The sequence below is a fragment of the Enoplosus armatus genome, chromosome 23 (assembly GCF_043641665.1).
Source record: "Enoplosus armatus isolate fEnoArm2 chromosome 23, fEnoArm2.hap1, whole genome shotgun sequence".
NCBI classification, from domain to species: Eukaryota; Metazoa; Chordata; class Actinopteri; order Centrarchiformes; family Enoplosidae; genus Enoplosus; species Enoplosus armatus.
This window is the reverse complement of record NC_092202.1, coordinates 360,001-380,979: the sequence shown is the minus strand read 5'-3', so window position 1 is coordinate 380,979 and position 20,979 is coordinate 360,001. Positions and strand designations below refer to the sequence as shown.

The 20,979-nt window shown below is 44.4% G+C and overlaps 1 protein-coding gene across 1 annotated transcript in view; it reads left to right on the top strand.

The window, feature by feature from the left end:
- Positions 1-1,645: 1,645 nt before the first annotated feature.
- LOC139305868 (ephrin type-B receptor 4b-like) overlaps positions 1,646-20,979 on the top strand; it is a 21,153-nt gene continuing 1,819 nt past the window's right edge. The window contains exons 1-21 of the mRNA XM_070929822.1: positions 1,646-1,760; positions 7,907-7,977; positions 8,051-8,193; positions 8,515-8,878; positions 9,247-9,409; positions 10,957-11,112; positions 11,418-11,566; positions 11,716-11,920; positions 12,245-12,372; positions 12,463-12,628; positions 13,075-13,171; positions 14,331-14,389; positions 14,486-14,599; positions 15,969-16,216; positions 16,323-16,469; positions 16,590-16,658; positions 17,069-17,118; positions 17,207-17,306; positions 17,961-18,154; positions 19,169-19,327; positions 19,589-20,979. The exon at positions 19,589-20,979 is cut by the window's right edge and continues 1,819 nt beyond it. Of these exons, the coding sequence (XP_070785923.1) occupies positions 1,646-1,760; positions 7,907-7,977; positions 8,051-8,193; positions 8,515-8,878; positions 9,247-9,409; positions 10,957-11,112; positions 11,418-11,566; positions 11,716-11,920; positions 12,245-12,372; positions 12,463-12,628; positions 13,075-13,171; positions 14,331-14,389; positions 14,486-14,599; positions 15,969-16,216; positions 16,323-16,469; positions 16,590-16,658; positions 17,069-17,118; positions 17,207-17,306; positions 17,961-18,154; positions 19,169-19,327; positions 19,589-19,694 (3,003 nt within the window). The 3' untranslated portion in view covers positions 19,695-20,979. The remainder of the gene's footprint in view (positions 1,761-7,906; positions 7,978-8,050; positions 8,194-8,514; positions 8,879-9,246; positions 9,410-10,956; positions 11,113-11,417; positions 11,567-11,715; positions 11,921-12,244; positions 12,373-12,462; positions 12,629-13,074; positions 13,172-14,330; positions 14,390-14,485; positions 14,600-15,968; positions 16,217-16,322; positions 16,470-16,589; positions 16,659-17,068; positions 17,119-17,206; positions 17,307-17,960; positions 18,155-19,168; positions 19,328-19,588) is intronic.

Below are 20,979 nucleotides of genomic sequence, written 5' to 3'. Positions count from 1 at the left end.
TGACTGTCTGTCTCTCTCTCTGCCTGTCTCTCTGTCTGTCTGTGTCTGTCTCTCTCTGTCTCTCTCTCTGCCTGTCTCTCTGTCTGTCTGTCTGTGTCTGTCTCTCTCTCTGCCTGTCTTCTTATTGTCGGTCAACCACAAAGGAGGTTTTTATAACAGACTCCACCCTGCTGTCACACACACACACACACACACACACACACACACACACACAGTGTGTACTCAGCTTCCCACAGACTCAGACTGCTGGTCGAGAGACTGTGAGATAACAGAGAGAGAGAGAGGAAATAAACCACATGAATAAAACAAGTGACTGTTCAGTGATATCACATATTAGTGTAATGATTAATAATAAACAGTAGTAAACGGATTATTTATATATAAGACAGTAATCAACGCCTTCATCGTCATCAGTTTAAGCTGCTTTTAAACTGATAATTAATAATAATCCTAGTTGATTATAAAGATTGTCTGACTTAATGTTGGTGTGTTTCGTGTCCTCCATCACAGCAGAACAGCAGCTTCTGTTGTCTTGGGGTGGTTCCGAGGTGTTTGTGCTCTTCTGCAGCTCTCTGCGCGTCATCTCTCATAAGAGGCTTTTTTGAACATATACTTTATATTTAGTTTATATTTTTACGTCCATATTTTGATGTATTCATGGTGCTTTTAGTTTGAAAACTGACACATTTAATCCACGTTTATTAATTTAGCTGCTTAATAAAGAGCGATAGACAGGCAGAGAGCGGCAGACATTCCTTTAGTCTCACCCTGCGTTAAGCCCCGCCCATCTGTTGATTGACAGATCAGTCAGCCAATCACAGCCTGTGGAGGGGGCGTGGCCTCTCGTGTTTCTTCCAGAGGTGGAAACTTGAGTCCGGCTGCTTTTGTTTCAACTTTTCTTCGCTGCGAGTTTCTGGATGTTTAAACTGGAAAGACAGGAACAAACTGGGAGCACTGGGACAGGAGCACACAAACACTGGGAGCTGCGACTGGTCGGGGTTTACCTGCTCTGTGTGTGTTTTATGTGTGTGTTTTATCTCTCTGTATTCTCCCTGTGTGTGTGTGTGTGTGTTTCGGGACCCCCCCCCCCCCCCCCCCCGCCAGCCGTCACACCGACCCCACTCCGCTCACCAGGCTACCTCTCAGAGCTCCTCTCCCGGTCTCAGAGGCAGCCGCGCCCCGCTCTTCTCTCCCGGAGGACAAAGTAGAAACAGGAGACAAACTGGCGGATCAGAGGCGGAATGAAGGGATGAAAGAGATCCGTAAAGAGGAGTGAAGCTCCAGGGAGACATCTGGAGAGAACCAGAGGAGCTGGAGGACTCAAGCTTTTCTTTCTTTAATCTGTTTTTCTTCTTTTTGAACTTTTTCTGCTTCAGGTTTGAGGCGTCCATCTTGAAAAGTTTCTCTCTCGTGTGAAGGATTTTCTGCTTCTTCATCAAACGGGTTCATTCATTAATATTCTGAACAAAAAGTCGTTTTTTGGTTTTTTTTACTCTTCGGGTTCCAATGAGGCGCGCGCGGCCGTCTGAGCGCGAGCCCAGCTGACGTCAGTGATCAGTGATCGATAGGTCTGATCGGCTCTCTGACGCGGGGACTGATCAGGATTCGGGTCTGATCGGGTCTGGATTTGGTTGTTCCGTGGGGGATGGAGGGTCGGAGAGGTCTGCGTGCTCCTGTGTCTCCGGGACGGGCCTCCTCCTGCGGGCTGCCGCTGCTCCTCCTCCCGCTGCTCCTGCTGACCTGCTGCGGGGCCGAGGAAGGTAAGGACATAAGTTTGTCCTCTCTCTGCTGCCGTACTGATCAATACAGCTCAGGATACATCAGACAAGTTCAGAGCGGAAACGATTAATACATTCATTGATTAGTTTATGGACAGAAACCGCCAACTTTATCATTAATAATTGCTAAATGGGGTCATTACGTTTATCTGGTTCCAGAACATGAAGATTTTCTCTTTTCTCTGTTTTATATTAAAGTCAACTTTAACAGAAAGTTGGTTTCTGGATAAAAACCAACAGAAAAATGTTAAAGATGATCAATCGATTATCAGAAATGTTTCTGTTGATCAATCATCGACTTGTTGTTTCAGCTCAAATGTGAATGAGGTTCTTCATAGAAACTAACGTCTGAAATGAGCTGGAAGTAAAGAAAGTATTTTCAAGGTTTTTTGAATGGAGTTTGGTGTAAATACAAAAGAAGTCCAAAGAAAGAAGAAAATGAGTGTGGTTGAGTGGAGCTTCTTTAACTCTGCAAGTGGAGAACATTTCATGCATTCCTGGAGGTTCCTTACAGAACCACAACATAAAAAAGTGTCATGTTCTCACCTGAGGATCCATTTAATGTTTCAAAACTTAAGTGTTTATTAATCGGTTGATAGACAATCAATCTCTTATCATTTTGATAATTGATTGATCGTTCACCCGTTTTACTAAACAGAAATGCAACAAACATTTGCTGGTTCCAGGTTCTCCAGTGAGAGGACCGCTTCATGTCACTTCAATTATAATATTTTTTACTTGAACATTTTAGAAGCTCAACTTTGAGACTCAAATAGAAACCTGCTGCGAGGTGATAAACATGTCCTCACAAAGATAGACACACACACACACACACACACACACACACAGCTACAGTGTGTTGACTGACTGGGCAGTTAATCAACAGCTGAGTGTGTGGTAGAGTGGTATATATATATTATATATGTAGTATAATATATTTTATAGGGCTGCAACCAACAATTATTTTCATTATCAGTTAATCTGCCAATTATTGTAATAATAATAATAATAATCGATTAATCTTTTAGTCTATAAAATGTTTAAAAAATGTGACGCCTTCAAGTTGCTTCTTTTGTCCAACCGACAGTCTAAAACTCAAAAAAGATGGAAGCAGCAAACGTTGAAAAATGACTGAAACAATTTATTTATTTTATAATATATTTTATATGTAGTATATATGCAGTGTAATATGTAGTATCTATGTAGTACATATGCAGTATAATATGTAGTATATATGTAGTATAATACGTAGTGTTTATAGGCAGTATACATACAGACTTTCAGATGCCTTTTAAAGTTCTGTCCCTCATGAACTCATCATCATCATCATCATCAGTCTGTGTTACTGATGAGAGGACATGAAGAGGGTTATTTTGTTCCTCAGTGTGTCCCAGCCATCTGTGGGTGTGTCTCCATATTGTCCTCCATCTGCTCTGTCTGTTGTTCTGTCGTTCTGTTCTGTGTTCTGTTGTTTTGTCGTTCTGTTCTGTGTTCTGTTGTTTTGTCGTTCTGTTGTTCTGACGTTCTGTCGTTCTGTCGTTCTGTGTTCTGTTATTCTGTTCTGGTGTTCTGTTGTTCTGTGTTCTGTTGTTCTGTTGTTCTGTCGTTCTGTGTTCTGTTCTGTGTTCTGTTCTGTGTTTTGTCGTTCTATCGTTCTGTTATGTGTTCTGTCATTCTGACGTGTCGTTCTGTGTTCTGTGTTCTGTCGTTCTGTGTTCTGTTATGTGTTCTGTCGTTGTGTTCTGTCATTCTGTGTTCTGTCGTTCTGTGTTCTGGTGTTCTGTTGTTCTTTGTTCTGTTGTTGTAGTGTTGTGGTGTTCTGTTATTCTGTTCTGGTGTTCAGGTGTTCTGTCGTTCTGTTGTTCTGTGTTCTGTTGTTCTAGTGTTGTGGTGTTCTGTTGTTCTGTTCTGTTCTGTCGTTCTGTGTTTTGTCGTTCTGTTGTTCTGTTGTTCTGTAATGTGTTCTGTCGTTCTGTTATGTGTTCTGTCGTTCTGTGTTCTGTCGTTCTGTCATTCTGTGTTCTGTTCTGTCATTCTGTAGTTTGGTGTTCTGTTGTTGTGTTCTGTTGTTGTGGTGTTCTGTTATTCTGTTCTGTGTTCTGTCGTTCTGTGTTCTGGTGTTCTGTCGTTCTGTTCTGTCGTTCTGTCATTCTGTTGTTCTGTTCTGTCATTCTATTCTGTGTTCTGTTGTTCTGTGGTTTTCTGTATTCTGTGATTTTTTGTGTTCTGTCGTTTTGTGTTCTGTTGTTCTGGTGTTCTGTTGTTCTGTTCTGTCGTTTTATTCTGTGTTTGTTGTTCTGTGGTTCTGTCGTTTTCTGTGTTCTGTCGTTCTGTGGTTCTGTCGTTCCGTTCTGTGTTCTGTGTTCTGTGTTCTGTTCTGGTGTTCTGTCGTTCTGACATTCTGTGTTCTGTCGTTCTGTGGTTCTGTCATTCCGTTCTGTGGTTCTGTTCTGTGTTCTGTGTTCTGTGTTCTGTCGTTCTGGTGTTCTGTCGTTCTGTTCTGTCGTTCTGTCATTCTGTTGTTCTGTTCTGTCGTTCTATTCTGTGTTCTGTTGTTCTGTGGTTTTCTGTATTCTGTGATTTTTTGTGTTCTGTCGTTTTGTGTTCTGTTGTTCTGGTGTTCTGTTGTTCTGTTCTGTCGTTTTATTCTGTGTTCTGTTGTTCTGTGGTTCTGTCGTTTTCTGTGTTCTGTCGTTCTGTGGTTCTGTCGTTCCGTTCTGTGTTCTGTGTTCTGTGTTCTATTCTGGTGTTCTGTCGTTCTGACATTCTGTGTTCTGTCGTTCTGTGGTTCTGTCGTTCCGTTCTGTGGTTCTGTTCTGTGTTCTGTGTTCTGTCGTTCTGTGTTCTGTTATTCTGTTCTGGTGTTCTGTCGTTCAGTCGTTCAGTTGTTCTGTCATTCTGACATTCTGTGTTCTGTAGTTCTGTGTTTTGTTGTTCTGCCGTTCTGTTCTGTGTTCTGTCGTTCTGTTATGTGTTCTGTTATGTGTGCTGTCGTTCTGACGTTCTGGTGTTCTGACGTTCTGTCGTTCTGTCGTTTTGTGCTCTGTCGTTGTGTTCTGTTGTTGTGGTGTTGTGGTGTTCTGTTGTTCTGTCGTTCTGTTCTGTGTTCTGTCGTTCTGTATTCTGGTGTTCTGTGTCGTTCTGTTCTGTCGTTCTGTGTTCTGGTGTTCTGTTGTTCTGTTCTGTCATTCTATTCTGTTGTTCTGTGGTTCTGTTCTGTGGTTCTGTGTTCTGTCATTTTCTGTGTTCTGTCGTTCTGTCATTTTGTGTTCTGTTGTTCTGGTGTTCTGTTCTGTTCTGTCGTTCCATTCTGTCGTTCTATTCTGTGTTCTGGTGTTCTGTGGTTCTGTGTTCTGTCGTTTTCTGTGTTCTGTCGTTCTGTTCTGTCGTTCTGTTCTGTCTTTCTGTTCTGTCGTTCTGTGTTCTGTCGTTTTCTGTGTTCTGTGGTTCTGTTCTGTGTTCTGTCGTTCTATTCTGTGTTCCTGTGTTCTGTCGTTTTCTGTGTTCTGTCGTTCCGTTCTGTGGTTCTGTCGTTCCGTTTTGTCGTTCTGTGGTTCTGTGTTCTGTTGTTCCGGTGTCGTGGGAATTTCAGGAAAACAGAAGTCTGGCAACAAGGGAGTTGTTGTTGTGGTTTTATTCCCGTCTGCAGACGGACGGCCCCGACAGCTGACTGTACTGCATCTCAGAGTGGTTTTAAACAGCACGTACAGCAAAGAATGTGAACACTCCTAAGACATACGTCACTCTCTTTGACAGTCATCACCTTGTAGGAAACAAAGCCCCAATAAAAGGTACTTACAGATAGCTGATAACACACATCTGGAAAACGTAAAGAAAGCAATGCAAATGCAATCCTGTGGCCATAAATGAACTCTTATGGGTGGGAAAGGAATGTGTCTGGCGTTCTGTTGTTCTGTTCTGTCGTTCTATTCTGTGTTCTGTCGTTCTGTGTTCTGGTGTTCTGGTGTTCTGTTGTTCTGTGTTCTGTCGTTTTCTGTGTTCTGTTGTTCTGTGTTCAGTCGTTTTCTGTGTTCTGTGTTCTGTGTTCTGTTGTTCTGGTTTTCTGTTGTTCTGTGTTCAGTCGTTTTCTGTGTTCTGTTGTTCTGGTGTTCTGGTGTTCTGTTGTTCTGTGTTCAGTCGTTTTCTGTGTTCTGTGTTCTGTTGTTCTGGTGTTCTGTTGTTCTGTGTTCAGTCGTTTTCTGTGTTCTGTTGTTCTGGTTTTCTGTGTTCTGTGTTCTGTTGTTCTGGTTTTCTGTGTTCTGTGTTCTGTTGTTCTGGTTTTCTGTGTTCTGTGTTCTGTTGTTCTGGTGTTCTGTGTTCTGTTGTTCTGTTGTTCTGTTGTTAGCCTTCTCTGAGAGGGTTTACATGTTCAGTGCCCTTTGGAGCTTTAACACACTCAAAGGTTTGTCTTCCTGCACTATTTTCAAAATAAAATACCACCCACATGTGCTGATGTTAGTGTTACAGACAGACAGACGGAGACAGACAGAAAAGCATGAGACCACACACACACACACACACACACTATAGTGTACCAGTGTATCTGGTGATAAGAGTGCATGACGAGGACACGGAAATTACCATGACAACGCTGGTGGGATGTTTATACAAGACACTCGCCCTGAGAGTGTATGTGTGTGTGGTTTAGGTGCATTTAGACCCTGTAAACTGTAGAACACACAGACACACACACACAGAACACACACACACACACACACACGCTAACACACTGTGTTAGTTCACAGTGTGTTAGCGTGTGTGTGTGTGGGTGTGTGTGGGTGTTCACAGTGTGTTAGCGTGTGTGTGTGTGTGTGTGTGTGTGGGTGTGGGTGTTCACAGTGTGTTAGCGTGTGTGTGTGTGTGTGTGTGTGTGTGTGGGTGTTCACAGTGTGTTAGCGTGTGTGTGTGTGTGATTACAGCGTAGAAAAAGGGAATGCAGCCTTTTCATCGTTCCGCTTGGCAGCAGCTGAGGAATGACACTTTGTGTGTTTTTGTGTAAACTAACACCAACTACACTCTGATACATATCACACACCACACACACACACACACATATATACATGTATATGAGTATATATGTGTACATGTACATGAGTATGTATGTGTACATGTACATGAGTATATATGTATCTCCATGTTCTGTCGTCAGTCTTCGTCTGCAGCGTCGGATAAACGACATGAAGTCTGAACATTTAGAAACTCTTGACTCACTTTAAATGTTTGTTTCAGTCGTTGTTCTGAGAAAACAGGTCTGGTTCCAGCGTTTGTTCTCCGTCTGAGAACATTTCAGCTTGTAGTGTTCAGTGCAGTAGGGGTTGGGCGATACTGCAAAATTTGGTATCGATCCAGTATTGCCGATACCGATACTTTTTGTGGTGTTGCCACAGTACCTTATTTGTTTTCTGCAAACATCGCAGCTTGCAGTATTTTGGTCTGCAGCTGTAAAATAACTCCAAACGGCGCTCCTCTTCTTCTCTGCCATCATGCAGCCAGCAGTGCGCTGCTGAGTGACGTGACGGCACGCCGGCAACACTCACAGTATAGCAGGGGAGGAGGGGGAGGGGCAGAGTGAGCATGAGCGTAGAGAAGAGAAACTGAAATTTAAGTATCGATCTCATCACGCAAGTATTGATCAATACCGATACCAACGTTGGTATCGATACATAGATATTTTAGATCGATCCGCCCACTACTACAGTGCAGGAAGCGTTCCACTTAGTTTGTAGAGGAGCTTCAGGAGGTTCCACGGGTTCTCCAGGAAGTCACTGAGGAGGACTCAGGGGTTCTTGTGGAGGTTTCATTTTTGTCTGTGTACCTGTCTGACTGACTGTACCTGTCTGTACCCGTCTGACTGACTGTACCTGTCTGTACCCGTCTGACTGACTGTACCTGCCTGTACCCGTCTGACTGACTGTGCCTGTTTGTACCTGTCTGATTGACTGTACCTGTCTGTACCTGTCTGATTGACTGTACCTGTCTGTACCCGTCTGACTGACTGTGCCTGTTTGTACCTGTCTGATTGACTGTACCTGTCTGTACCCGTCTGACTGACTGTGCCTGTCTGTACCCGTCTGACTGACTGTGCCTGTCTGTACCCGTCTGACTGACTGTACCTGCCTGTCTCTCAGAGGTGCTGATGAACACCAAGTTGGAAACGTCTGACCTTCGATGGACGAACCATCCTGCGGACGAGCCAGAGGTACACACTTACAGAGACACAATCTGTTACCATTGACTTCAGTGAAGAATGCTAATCCATAACCTCTCTGCAGTGGGAGGAAGTGAGCGGATTGGACGACGACTCGAACAGCGTGCGGACCTATCAGATCTGCACACCGGACAGTCCGTCCTCCCATTGGCTGAGGACGCGCTGGATCCCCCGAAGGGCGGCGACGACCCTCTACGTCGAGATCCGGTTGGTCGATTTGATTCACAGATTTTTCTCAAAACACTATGTTGGCATTGGTTGAATATCTGTGTATGTACTGACTTAAATACTAAACACGTATTAAAGTGACATTTTAATTATTGAGTGAATACAAAAGTGAAAGTTCAGGATTTATTAATATTTAACTTTAATTTTAATTTTAATTTAAGTTTAATTAGTTAATTTAATTTGACATTAATGCAAAAAAAGAAAAGTTGAATTTCTAATTTTATTTATTCGAACTCACCTGAAGTTCATCGTCTCCTGTCTGATAAGTTATTGATTGATGATCAGTAATTGTTCTTTCAGGTTCACCATGATGGAGTGCTCCGGCCTGAACCAGCGTCACTGTAAAGAAACCTTCAACCTTTATTACTTCCAGTGCGACAGCGACGAGGCCACGCCGACTCACCCGTCCTGGATGGAGAACCCGTACACCAAAGTGTCCACGGTGGCGGCCGACCACCTGCTGCGACGCGGTGGCGAGAGGCGTTCCAACGTCAAACTTCTGCGCCTGGAGCCGCTGCGGGGGGCGGGGCTCTACCTGGCCTTCCACAGCCAGGGCACCTGCATGGCGCTGCTCTCCGTACGCGTCTTCTACAGGAAGTGCCCGCCCCTCAGCCGCGCCTTTGCCTCCTTCCCCGAAACCATCCCTCACTCGCTGGTGGAGCAGGTAACCACACTGTAGCCATGGTAACGGCAGGGTTCAGTACCCAGGATGCCCAAAAAACCTTCAGATAGACAGCCACATGATTTATTTTGAGAAGTAAAGTAAAAACTCTGTCATCACATCACTTCCTGTATAGAGTGGAAGTCCTGTCATTTAGTGTACAAAATAAAAGCATTATTATGTTCATAAAGTAAAACCATAGGTAGATTACAAAATGAAAGCTTTGTCATATAGTCTACAAAGTAAAAGCCTCATTATTTACTTTCCAAAGTAAAAGTACTATAATAGCACAATAGTTTAAGAGCACTATTTCTATTGTTTACAGGCTTTCAATTTGAAACTCTTGTCAAACGTGTGTGTGTGTGCTGCAGGCTCAGGGTGTGTGTGTGGAGAACGCTGTGACTCTGCCAGGCGAGCAGTCGCGACCTCCCAGCATGCTTTGCGGCGAGGACGGGCAGTGGGTGGGGCTGCCTTCATCCAGCTGTGCCTGTCGCCCTGGATACGAGGCGGGCGAGACTGACGTGCGCTGTCGAGGTGAGAGAGTTTACAAAATAGAAGTACCATCATTTAGACTGACTTGTTGAGACTTGACCTGGACTTGAACCACCTGAGACCTGAAACTCGTTGAGACTTCATTTATTTTACAAAGTAAAAGCATCTTTGTTTTTTTTTACTATTAGCACTTAAAATTCTTTCTGTTCAGAACACACACACTCTCTCACACACACCCCCACACACACACACTCTCTCACACACACACACAAACACACACACACACACACACACTCTCACACACACCCACACACACAAAAACACACACACACACACGTATGTATGAGACAGAGAAAGAAGAGCTTGCAGATGTTTGTGTTGATAATTCATTGAGAGCTTAATAATTACCGTTAAATAATACTAATAGTAGAATGACAGGACCACTTCCTGTGACTGATGATGATGACTTTCATACAGAACGAAGGGTCAGTATTTGATCACCACCTCAGCCTGTGATCCTGATCCCGTCAGCAGGGAGCTGCGTCTCTGTCTTTATCTGACTTTCTCTGCTGCTGCTGGACAAAGGCAGACTGAGGTCACCAGAGGACACACACACACACACACACTTCCTGTTGTTCTCTGTGAGGTCGGAGGTCAGCTGACTGCAACCAGGAAGTGCTGCAGCGGGGACACCAGCCGGGGGTCGCTTCTGCTTCTGGATAACCCCGCAGACACACATACACCCACACACACATGGAGGGGGTTGAAGCCTGGTTGACTGAAAAGTTCAGAGGTCAACTTCTGCTGCTTAAGCTGCCTGAGAGAGAGACAGAGAGAGAGAGACAGACAGAGAGAGAGAGAGAGAGAGAGAGAGAGAGAGAGAGAGAGACAGACAGAGAGAGAGAGAGAGACAGAGAGAGAGACAGAGAGACAGACAGAGAGAGAGAGAGAGAGCTGCTACCGCTACAGAGAGGAGCTGTCTGCTGGGATAGTGGTGGCAGGATGGGACCGGAGGAAGGGGGGGGCAGGTACTTCAGTGTGTGTGTGTGTGTGAGTGTGTGTGTGTGTGTGTGTGTGTGTGTGTGACACGCTTGGCGGGAGATGTCCGTACTTCAGTGTGTGTGTGTGTGTGTGTGTGTGTGTGTGTGTGTGACACGCTTGGCGGGAGATGTCGGTGATGACATCATGGCAGCACTTTCCACATCCTGTAGAAGCCAAGGTCACTTCCTGTCTCTCATTGTCTCTGTGATGTTCCTCATCCTGCCTCCTTTAAATTTCTGTTCAGTAACACACAACATATTCCTACTCTTAATAATAAGAATATACTGTGTGTATATATATATATATATATAGTTTTAGTATAGTTATATATATGTATATAGTTTGTTTGATCAGTAGTTCTGATCAAACAAACAGAGTGCATTTGCTGGGGACTATTTTTTGTGGTGGATGAAAATCCACATGATGTTTATTGATGAGAAGAAAAAGAGTTATACTTTAAAATCCAGATTTGTTTGAAGATGTTTCAGTGATTTGTAAGGAGCTGTTTGAGATGCTAATGTTAATGCTAACCCTGTCTTTCTCTCCAGCCTGTCCGTCAGGTCAGTTTAAGGCGGGGTCAGGACCTGGTGGGTGTGGCCCGTGCCCACTCAAAAGCAACACTAAGATCCCAGGCTCCGCCTACTGCCTGTGTCACCCTGGTTACCATCGAGCTGACTCCGACCCGCCGCACGCCGCCTGCACCCGTAAGACTTTCTTTCTTTTGACGTGGAGATATCCTGGCTTGCAGTCCTGATGACATCACAGTGATGTATGTGATGACATCACATCTAACCCTAACCCTGACATCACCGTGATGTCATCAGGAGCCACAGAAGACTAACCAGTAACACGGCAGAATCTGATGAACTGATCCTTACATCATCCTGAAAGAGAGGTTTAAGGTTTCAGTGTGTGTGTTCTGTCTGTAAGTCTAAACTCAGGGCCTCCTACCTTAAGACAGGACAGAGAAACCCTGTGTTTGACCTCTGACCTCTGACTCCCCCCTCAGGCCCCCCCTCAGCTCCCCGCTCCATTGTTAGTCAGATCAACGACACCTCTGTGACTCTGGAGTGGAGCGAGCCGCTGGACCGAGGAGGACGAGGAGACCTGACCTACAGAGTCCTCTGCTCTCGCTGTGGGACCGCCACTGCCACCAAGGTATCCTGAGACCAGTTAGACCCGTGAGAACAAGACCAGATAGTCCAGAAATATCAAGACAATTTAGACCAGTCCGAACAACACCAGTCCAGTCTCCAGTCTCCAGTCTCCTACCCCCTGACTCCACCCCCCTCCTGTCTCCTCTTCAGGGATTGGTCGGCTCCTGTTCTCCGTGTGATGACAGCGTTCTGTACCGCCCGGCGCAGAATGACCTCACTCAGCGCCGTGTTGTTGCCTGGGGGCTCCGCCCACACATCAAGTACACCTTCACCATCCAATCACTGAACGGCGTCTCTGCTCTCAGCCAATCAGAGCCGGCCTCCGACAGAGTCAACGTCACCACCAGCAGAGATGGTACACAACAAATATATACACTACATTACCCAGAATGCCTTTCATAGCAACAGTTTTACAGGTTTGGATCTGTAAAATAATAAAATATGTAATTAATGTTAAATCCACTCTGATCCAAAACAAACTCCTTTATGGAGGGAATGAAGAAAGATGAAGTCCAGCAGTAATACTAATATTTATGGCTCGTTAATGTGAGAAAATCTACGAAACTCTAAGTGACAATTAGATTCAGTGCTGACATGAAACCAGATTCTGTTTTCACTGCGATAGTTTGTGGTTTTGTTAATATACATATATTGATTGATGATTGGTGTGTGTGTGTAGTACCTCCTCCAGTGTCCGGTCTGAGGAGGGCGTTGGCCTCAGAGACCACTCTGTCTTTGGAGTGGAACGTTCCAGTTCTGCAGAACCAGTACCAGATTCTGGACTACCAGCTCCGCTACAGCTCCAAGGTACACACACACACACACACACACACACACACACACACACAAACAGGGGTGATCTGACTATGATGTAACTGCTGGTGTCATCATCATCAGGATGGCGAGGAGGTGGGTCAGTGGCAGTACGTGTCCAGCAGGTCTTCTTCGGTGGTGCTGACGGGGCTGCAGAGGGCGGTGCAGTATCAGGTGCAGGTCCGCGCTCGCTCGCAGGCTGGATACGGATCGTTCAGCGTCGCGAGCAGCTTCAACACGCTGCCTGATGGTACAAGCTTCAGGTTACCAGACGGGTTTTAAACCTGGTCCCTGTGTGGATCGTGCCCACTAACGAGTTACTCATGAAATGCCAAACGTTCTTCGGACCTCCTGAACCCTTAAAGGGTTAATGGGTTCATTAATCCTTCAGTCCCTTCAGTCTTTACTGCAGTTGGAAAAGGTTCTTCCAAAGGTTCCTGTTCTGTTTTTCAGGTTCCTACCAAGCTCCTGAAAGGTTCTTGGTCGCTAAAAGTTATTTTACTTTCCCTTTATATATGATATCTACTTATACTTATATAATAGTATCTACTTATATACTTATGAGTATGTTTATATACTTATATATAATAGTATATACAGACGTGTGTGTATATATGTTGGTGCTGTTTAGTTTCCTGAATGACCTGAATTATTATTTGTCTGTTTGTTTTTCTGTCTGTCTGTTTGTTCTGGAAGGTGTTGGTCACTCTCAGCTGGTGGTGCCCGGGGTTCTTGTCTCCATGGGGATACTGCTGCTCATCGCCGTGGTGATCGTTGCTCTGTACTGTTACCGGTAAGAGAAAGAGAGAGAGAGTGTGTGTGTGTGTGTGAGAGTGAACCTGAGGTCAGCGTTCCATTGTTCTGTCTAGGAGAGCAGGGAGGGAGCATCCTGAACACACACACACACACACACAGTAACACACAAACACACACACAGCAGGGTGTGACATGCCGACTATATTAAGATGGAGAAACACGACACTCTGAGAGAGATAATAACATTCCTGAGAGAGAGTGTGTGTGTTACTGTGTGTGTGTGTGTGTGTGTGTGTGTGTGTGTGTGTGTGTGTTATTGTGTATGTGTGTGTTACTGTGTGTGTTACTGTGTGTGTTACTGTGTGTGTGTATGTGTGTGTGTATGTGTGTGTGTGTGTGTTATTGTGTATGTGTGTGTGTGTGTGTGTGTGTTACTGTGTATGTGTGTGTGTGTTATTGTTGTGTATGTGTGTGTTACTGTGTGTGTTACTGTGTGTGTTACTGTGTATGTGTGTGTGTGTGTGTGTGTGTGTGTTATTGTGTATGTGTGTGTTACTGTGTGTGTTACTGTTTGTGTGTGTGTGTTACTGTGTGTGTTACTGTGTGTGTTACTGTGTATGTGTGTGTGTGTGTTACTGTGTGTGTTACTGTGTGTGTTACTGTGTATGTGTGTGTGTGTGTGTTACTGTGTATGTGTGTGTTACTGTGTGTGTTACTGTTTGTGTGTGCGTGTTACTGTGTATGTGTGTGTTACTGTGTGTGTTACTGTTTGTGTGTGTGTGTTACTGTGTATGTGTGTGTGTGTTACTGTGTATGTGTGTGTGTGTGTGTGTGTGTGTGTTACTGTGTATGTGTGTGTTACTGTGTGTGTTACTGTTTGTGTGTGTGTGTTACTGTGTGTGTGTGTGTGTGTGTGTTACTGTGTATGTGTGTGTTACTGTGTGTGTTACTGTTTGTGTGTGTGTGTTACTGTGTGTGTGTGTCTCTCGGGAAATAAAGAATCCTGCAGCTGCTGAAAAACTAGAGACCTGTCTGTCTCTCACCGGTCTGTCTCTGACCTGTCTGTCTCTTTCCTGTCTGTCTCTGACCGGTCTGTCTCTTTCCTGTCTGTCTTTTTCCTGTCTTTCTCTTTCCTGTCTGTCTCTATTCTGTTTGTCTCTTTCCTGTCTGTCTCTGACTTGTCTGTCTCTCATCAGCAGGAGAGTGAAGGACTCAGAGATGAGTGATAAGAGTGGACACTACCAGATGGGACAGAGTGAGTTTCAGCCAATCAGATTGTGTTATCACCAGTGTTGTGACTGATGATGATGATGATGATGATGATGATGATGGTGTGGTGTCGTTGTCGTAGCGATGAAGGTGTACATCGACCCGTTTACCTATGAGGACCCCAATGAGGCGGTGAGGGAGTTCGCCAAAGAGATCGAGGCGTCCTTCGTGAAGATAGAGGAAGTGATCGGAGCAGGTGAGCTGCAGCAGTTCACCTCTTTTTAGGGTGCTTGAGGAACCTTTGAAGGTCACAAGAACCTTTTTTAAATGGTCTTTCATGAATCTAGGCAGCTGTTTAGTAACCCAGGGATGTTTTACGGAATCTTGGCAGCATCCAAGGACGTTTTTGGGAACTTGACAGGAATCCAGAACCCAATAATTTTTCGGAATATTTTAAGATCTTTGAGGAACATATTAAGGAAACAATAACCTGTTTGGAACTCTTTAGGAAGCCATGAACTTTTTAAGGAGCCTCCTAGGTGCTTTGTAACTTTTAGCAACTTTTTAGGAACCCAGGAATGTTTTAGGACACGGAAAATGTTTTAGGCACTTGACAGGAATCCAAGAACCTTTTGAGGAACATTTCTGCATCTTTGAGGATTATTCAGGAACCCAGTAACCTTTTTGAGAAAACTTTTGTAAATAATGTAACTATTATAGAAACGCTATAAAAACATCACATCAGATTTGTTCTCCAACATGAATCCTGTTTTATTAAAAGTAAACACAGTGTGTGTGTGTGTGTGTGTGTGTAGCTACTGTAACAGCAGTACTCTCTGGTGATGACATTAGTGAGATGTAACTGGATAGCAGTTACCGCGGAAACAAGGGTGCAAAGTTTTCACTGCCACCAAGCAAACACACACACACACACACACACACATACACACATACATGAGGTGTAGAAGTGTTGGTATGTGCTAATGAGCCTTAAAGGAACAGTACACCTCTCCAGTATCCAGTGTAATGGGTCGACTCAGAGACTGGCCTGGTGTTTGTGGTTTAGCTGTGCTCTGATTGGCTCTGACACATGGAGTCCCTCAGGGTTCAGTTCTTCTGATGTACCCCCACAGTCCTGCTCAAGTGCCCCTTCATCGACCCCCCGGTTTGAATAGATTTGAACCTGAATGTTATTTAATTTAATTAAATAGTATTAAATAGTATTTAGTCAGTGATTAGTTTGTTTTGTCTTTTTTGACAAATATTTATACTTCACTTTCAGCTGTGTATTTGAACTCCACTCTCTTAGTTTTTACAATTTCTCAGTCACAACACTTCAGGGTTTAAAACAGATGGCTGGAGGTGTGTCCTGTGCATTGGGCCTGTTGTAGCTAATTGTGACAGTAAATATACTACAGAGTACATATATATACTGTATATATACAGTATGTCTGTTCCCTGTGGTACATGTACCCCTGGTTGGGAATGGATTGACCTTCCTCCTGTTTACAGAATGTTTACTGCTGAGTCTGTTTCACGTTTTAAGAAACTCTTTGTTGTTGTTTTGTTAACATATTATAACGCATGTACAACCTTAATGAAACCTTCTGACTTCACCTGTCCAGGTGAGTTTGGCGAAGTGTGTCGTGGTCGTCTGAGGGTCCCGGGTCGGAAGGAGAACTACGTGGCGATCAAGACGCTTAAGGGCGGCTACACAGAGAAGCAGAGGCGGGACTTCCTGTCGGAGGCGTCCATCATGGGTCAGTTCCAGCACCCCAACATCATCCACCTGGAGGGCGTCATCACCACTTCCTGTCCCGTCATGATCCTCACCGAGTTCATGGAGAACGGAGCGCTCGACAGTTTCCTGAGGGTGAGACGGGCAGAAATAACCTCTGCTGTTTAACCATGTCACACTGCCTCCCCGTCTGTCTCACTGCCTCCTCTGTGTCTCACTGCCCACCTGTCTGTCTCTACAGATGAATGACGGACAGTTCACCACCATCCAGCTGGTGGGGATGCTGCGTGGGATTGCAGCGGGGATGAAATATCTGTCCGACATGAGCTTCGTCCACAGAGATCTGGCAGCTCGCAACATCCTGGTCAACTCCAACCTGGTCTGTAAGGTGAGAAAGTCTGCCTGCCTGTCTACCTGCCCGCCAGTCTACATGCCTACCTGTCTACCTGCCCGCCTGTCTACATGTCAGTTTGAAGGATCCAACAGTTGTGTTGTTGCATGTTTTCAGGTGTCAGACTTTGGTCTCAGCAGGTTCCTGACTGAAAACTCCTCTGACCCGACGTACACCAGCTCTCTGGTAAGTCAGCTGGAAGAAAGCTAACTAGCAGGCTAACGAGGGTAGCACCTGAACCCCTGAACACCTGAATACTTGTTTAACTTGGATTTGCATGTTATGTTAGTTGAAGCATCAGGTAGACGCAGTCCACAGCTGAATGGAACAATGACATAATAATATTAATAGTATTAATAATTCTAATATACTGCTCCAGTATTAAGTACATGAGTCCAGTTTATTGAGTAGACTTAGGGACTGGGCCGGACTCCCTCAGGGTCTTGTTCTGATGTTCCATATGAGAGCTATATAAATGCAGTTCATCTCTCTTTAAAGCACTCAATACATTTCCCAAGGCTTTCCACTCGGCTTTTATTTTGAAAGAATTGCTGCCAGCATCCTCCCATTAGCTAACTGAATCTGTCACTTCTCAGGGAGGTAAGATTCCTATTCGGTGGACGGCTCCTGAGGCCATCGCCTACAGGTGAGGATCAGGAGACAGGTATTTCATCAGTGGCACTAAATATTTGTTATGTTACAGAAGGTCATTCAAGTGATTATTTGACCGACAGGAAGTTCACGTCAGCCAGTGATACGTGGAGTTACGGCATCGTCATGTGGGAAGTGATGTCATACGGAGAACGGCCATATTGGGACATGAGCAACCAGGACGTAAGAAAAACCACAACCTCCAGTTTGAACACAAATACTTCGCTTTGAAACAGTCTAAAGTTAATAACTCAACATTTATCAATACATTTGGCCAAAATAATAATAATAATAATGATAATAAATCTTCCATTAAAAACATTTTAAAACAGGTGACTGAGGAACATGTTACATGTTTGAAATGATTATACAGATTTAACACAAATAAGTGCTGTAATGTTTTAATATCATCAATGTTTGTGTCCAAAATAAATGTATTCAATTGTTTCATCACACAGATGAATATCCTTTAATATTAATAAATAAATGTATTCAGTTGTTTCATCACACAGATGAATATCATTTAATATTAATAAATAGATTCATTAAATTGTTTCATCACACAGATGAATATAATTTTATATTAATAAATAAATGTATTCAGTTGTTTCATCACACAGATGAATATCATTTGATATATTAATAAATAGATTCATTCAATTGTTTCAACACACAGATGAATATAATTTAATATTAATAAATACATTTATTAAATTGTTTCATCACACAGATGAATATCATTTAATATTAATAAATAAACAGTTTCCCTTTTTAGTTGCTAAAAAACCACACCTGTCTGTCTCTCACCTGTCTTACTCTCCTGTCTCTCTCCGTCAGGTGATTAATGCCATTGAGCAGGACTACCGGCTGCCCCCGCCCCCAGACTGCCCCTCCTCCCTGCACGCGCTCATGCTGGACTGCTGGCAGAAGGAACGAGCCAATCGGCCGAGGTTCTGCGACGTAGTGGCGGCGCTCGATAGACTGATCCGAAACCCCGCCTCCCTGAAGGTGACACACCAGGAGGGGCCAAGGTGAGGTGGGGGGGGGGGGCTTTTATTGGCAGGTTAGGAATGTCATTTATGCACCAGCTGCTGGGGGTCAGAGGTCAGAGGTCAGGATCTGCCATGGATACAAAGGCACGTGTGTGTGTGTGTGTGTGCAAGGGGTGGGGCTAGTGGGGCAGCCAGCTGTGTGATTGACAGCTGTTTATACAGACAGAGTTGTTTACATGAGCAGCTGCAGAACAGCTCACATTGCTGTATGAAAGCTCAGAATGAAGCAATGTCCTGTCTGTCTGTCTCTGTCTGTCTGTCTCTCTCTCTCTGTCTGTCTTTCTGTCTCTTGTCAGTCTAAACAGACGTGTGTTTCCTGTCTGAGGTGTAAAAGTCGTTTGTTCATCAAACCAGAAACAGACTTCATGAATAAATCTTTGTAAAGTCTCGTGACTCTTTAATAATTTAATCATTTTAATAAGAAACTATGTCATACTTGAAGCGTGTGACTTAAAGTGAAGAGCTGAAAACATTAGTTTCTACCTGCAGCTTTTATTTTGAAGTTTACAGTCGCCGCAGTAACCAGGATGTTTTAAAAGGAGCGTGACATCCTCTTCTTCTTCTTCTCCTCTTCCTCTCTTGATTCCACTCTCATGTCTTAGCTTAGCATAAAGACTGACTGACATGTTATATCTCATATCTCAAAGTGTAAAAACATCAATTTGATGTTGCCAGGCAACCAGCAAAGACTGGTCCTAACCTGAAAGGCTGTTTCCTGGACAGGGAGGCTCTAATGAAAGACACTACCCAGCTGCATTATGGGAAATCCAATGTTTTTGGAACGTCTACTTCATGGAAGTGTCGTACACCAAACACAAGAATTAGTTGGACAGACACCAAAAACTCACAGCAGAGAAATGTCTGACAGACAGTAGACTTCTTTCTGTGTGATCAAACTTTCTCATACAGTCTGCAGCCCCCCCCCCCCCCGTCCCTCCCTCCACCTGTCCATCATTAATCCTGTCTGTCTCTCTCTGCCTGTCTGCCTCTCAGTCCGTCCCAGCCTCTGTTGGACCAGCGCGTCCCCCCTCCTCTCTCAGCCTGTGGCTCAGTCTCTGAGTGGCTTCGAGCCGTAAAGATGGAGCGATACGAGCAGAGCTTCCTGCAGGCCGGGTTCACCAGCCTGGACATCGTCTCACAGCTAAACACTGAGTAAGATGCACAACATATACACAACATTCCTGCATACAGCTTTACATATATGTAATATGTGCAGCTGCCTGCCAGCCAACACTCAGGGAAACTAAAGTCGTTTGTGTTCTATTAACGTTTAAATTCGTAGAATCGGATTTATTCCTCTTTGCCCCAAACGTTTCTTCGTCGAAATTAATTTAATTTTGACATAAAATAAAAACAGAAGTGTTTCCTGTATTTTGGCTCTAATCACTTTCCATACTCCGTCTGTTTCCATAGAGACCTGCTCAGAGTGGGCGTCACCCTCGCTGGCCACCAAAAAAAAATCCTCTCCTCCATCCAGACGCTTAGGATACACAAAGTCCCGCCCACCCTTCTCTACTGACCAATCACAGCCCTTCCGTACTATTCAGAACCACAACACTCAGGATGACGGTGAGCCCGCCTCACTCTTTTTACTGAACACTAATCCAACAGTCACTTTGACCAATCAGAAAGCCTTAGTACCAGTGAGACTCCGCCTCCTGATGGTTGGACCAATGAGAGTCATCGAGGGAAACAGAGCTGTGACATTTCGGAAGCATAAAAAAGATAATGTCTTCTCTGGTCTTTAAGCTTCATAATGTTTGACTCAGGTGCAACAGGACTCCGCCTACCTTGTTAATCTGACCAATCAGAACCAAGGAGCTTTTTGTAGTTCAGGACTTTTGTAGCCCCGCCTTGCCAGACCACACCGACCAGCCACTGCTCAGGAAAACCAAAGCCCCTCCTACCTTGGCCAGATCGTTTGTAAATCCCGGACTCTGCCCCCTCCCCTTTGGCCCTGCTGTTATCACTAAGCCCCGCCCACTACATGAAAGCACAGCTGTCCATCACACAGTAACACCAGACTGGTGCTGGGTCAGCTGGTTTCCCAGAGCGGATTGGGATCTGAAGCAGCAGACTGAGGACTGAACTCTGATCTCTCCTGGATTCTATTGGAAACACAAGATGCTTTGGATTTGTTCTTCCGTGAACTACGTGTGTCAAAACAAACAAAACCCTTTACAGGATCAGCTGACGATTAAAACTAAAGCTCCAGACTGCTGCCACTACGACTGCAGAGGTCCGAGGGACATTTCGGAGGGACCGACGTGTCCAAGTGAAATTTCAGTACTGTGGATCTTTCTGAATACTCCATTAGGAATGTTCTGGGATTTTAACTGAACATTCGTAATGAATTCTTGAAGACATTTTAAAGAATGTTGGAGTATTCCAAACAGACTAATATTTACCGGAGGGACATGAGGACGTCTGAAGGGACTTCTGTTGTAAAGTCCCGGTAAAGTTTCAGAATCATACTCTTCATACTTTGTGAGGAATATTCTGGGACATCCTCAGAAAACAATGTGAACCTTTTGAGGAGATCTGTTAAAAACTGTAATATAACATCCTCAAGATTTTACTGTGATTCTTCAGGTGATGCAATTCTTTGGAATACTGGGAGACTTTCAGGAAGACCTTCGGGAATATTTCTGTCACATTATAGAAGTCTCTAAAGGGCTACTAGCTTCTAAAACCGTGGCACCTTCAAATGGTCTAACTCCACTCATGGTGGATTTCGCAGTTGTAAAAGTACTCAGGTGTATTTTATTGAGCCTGAGTCCTGAAACGTTCCCCATACTGAGGAA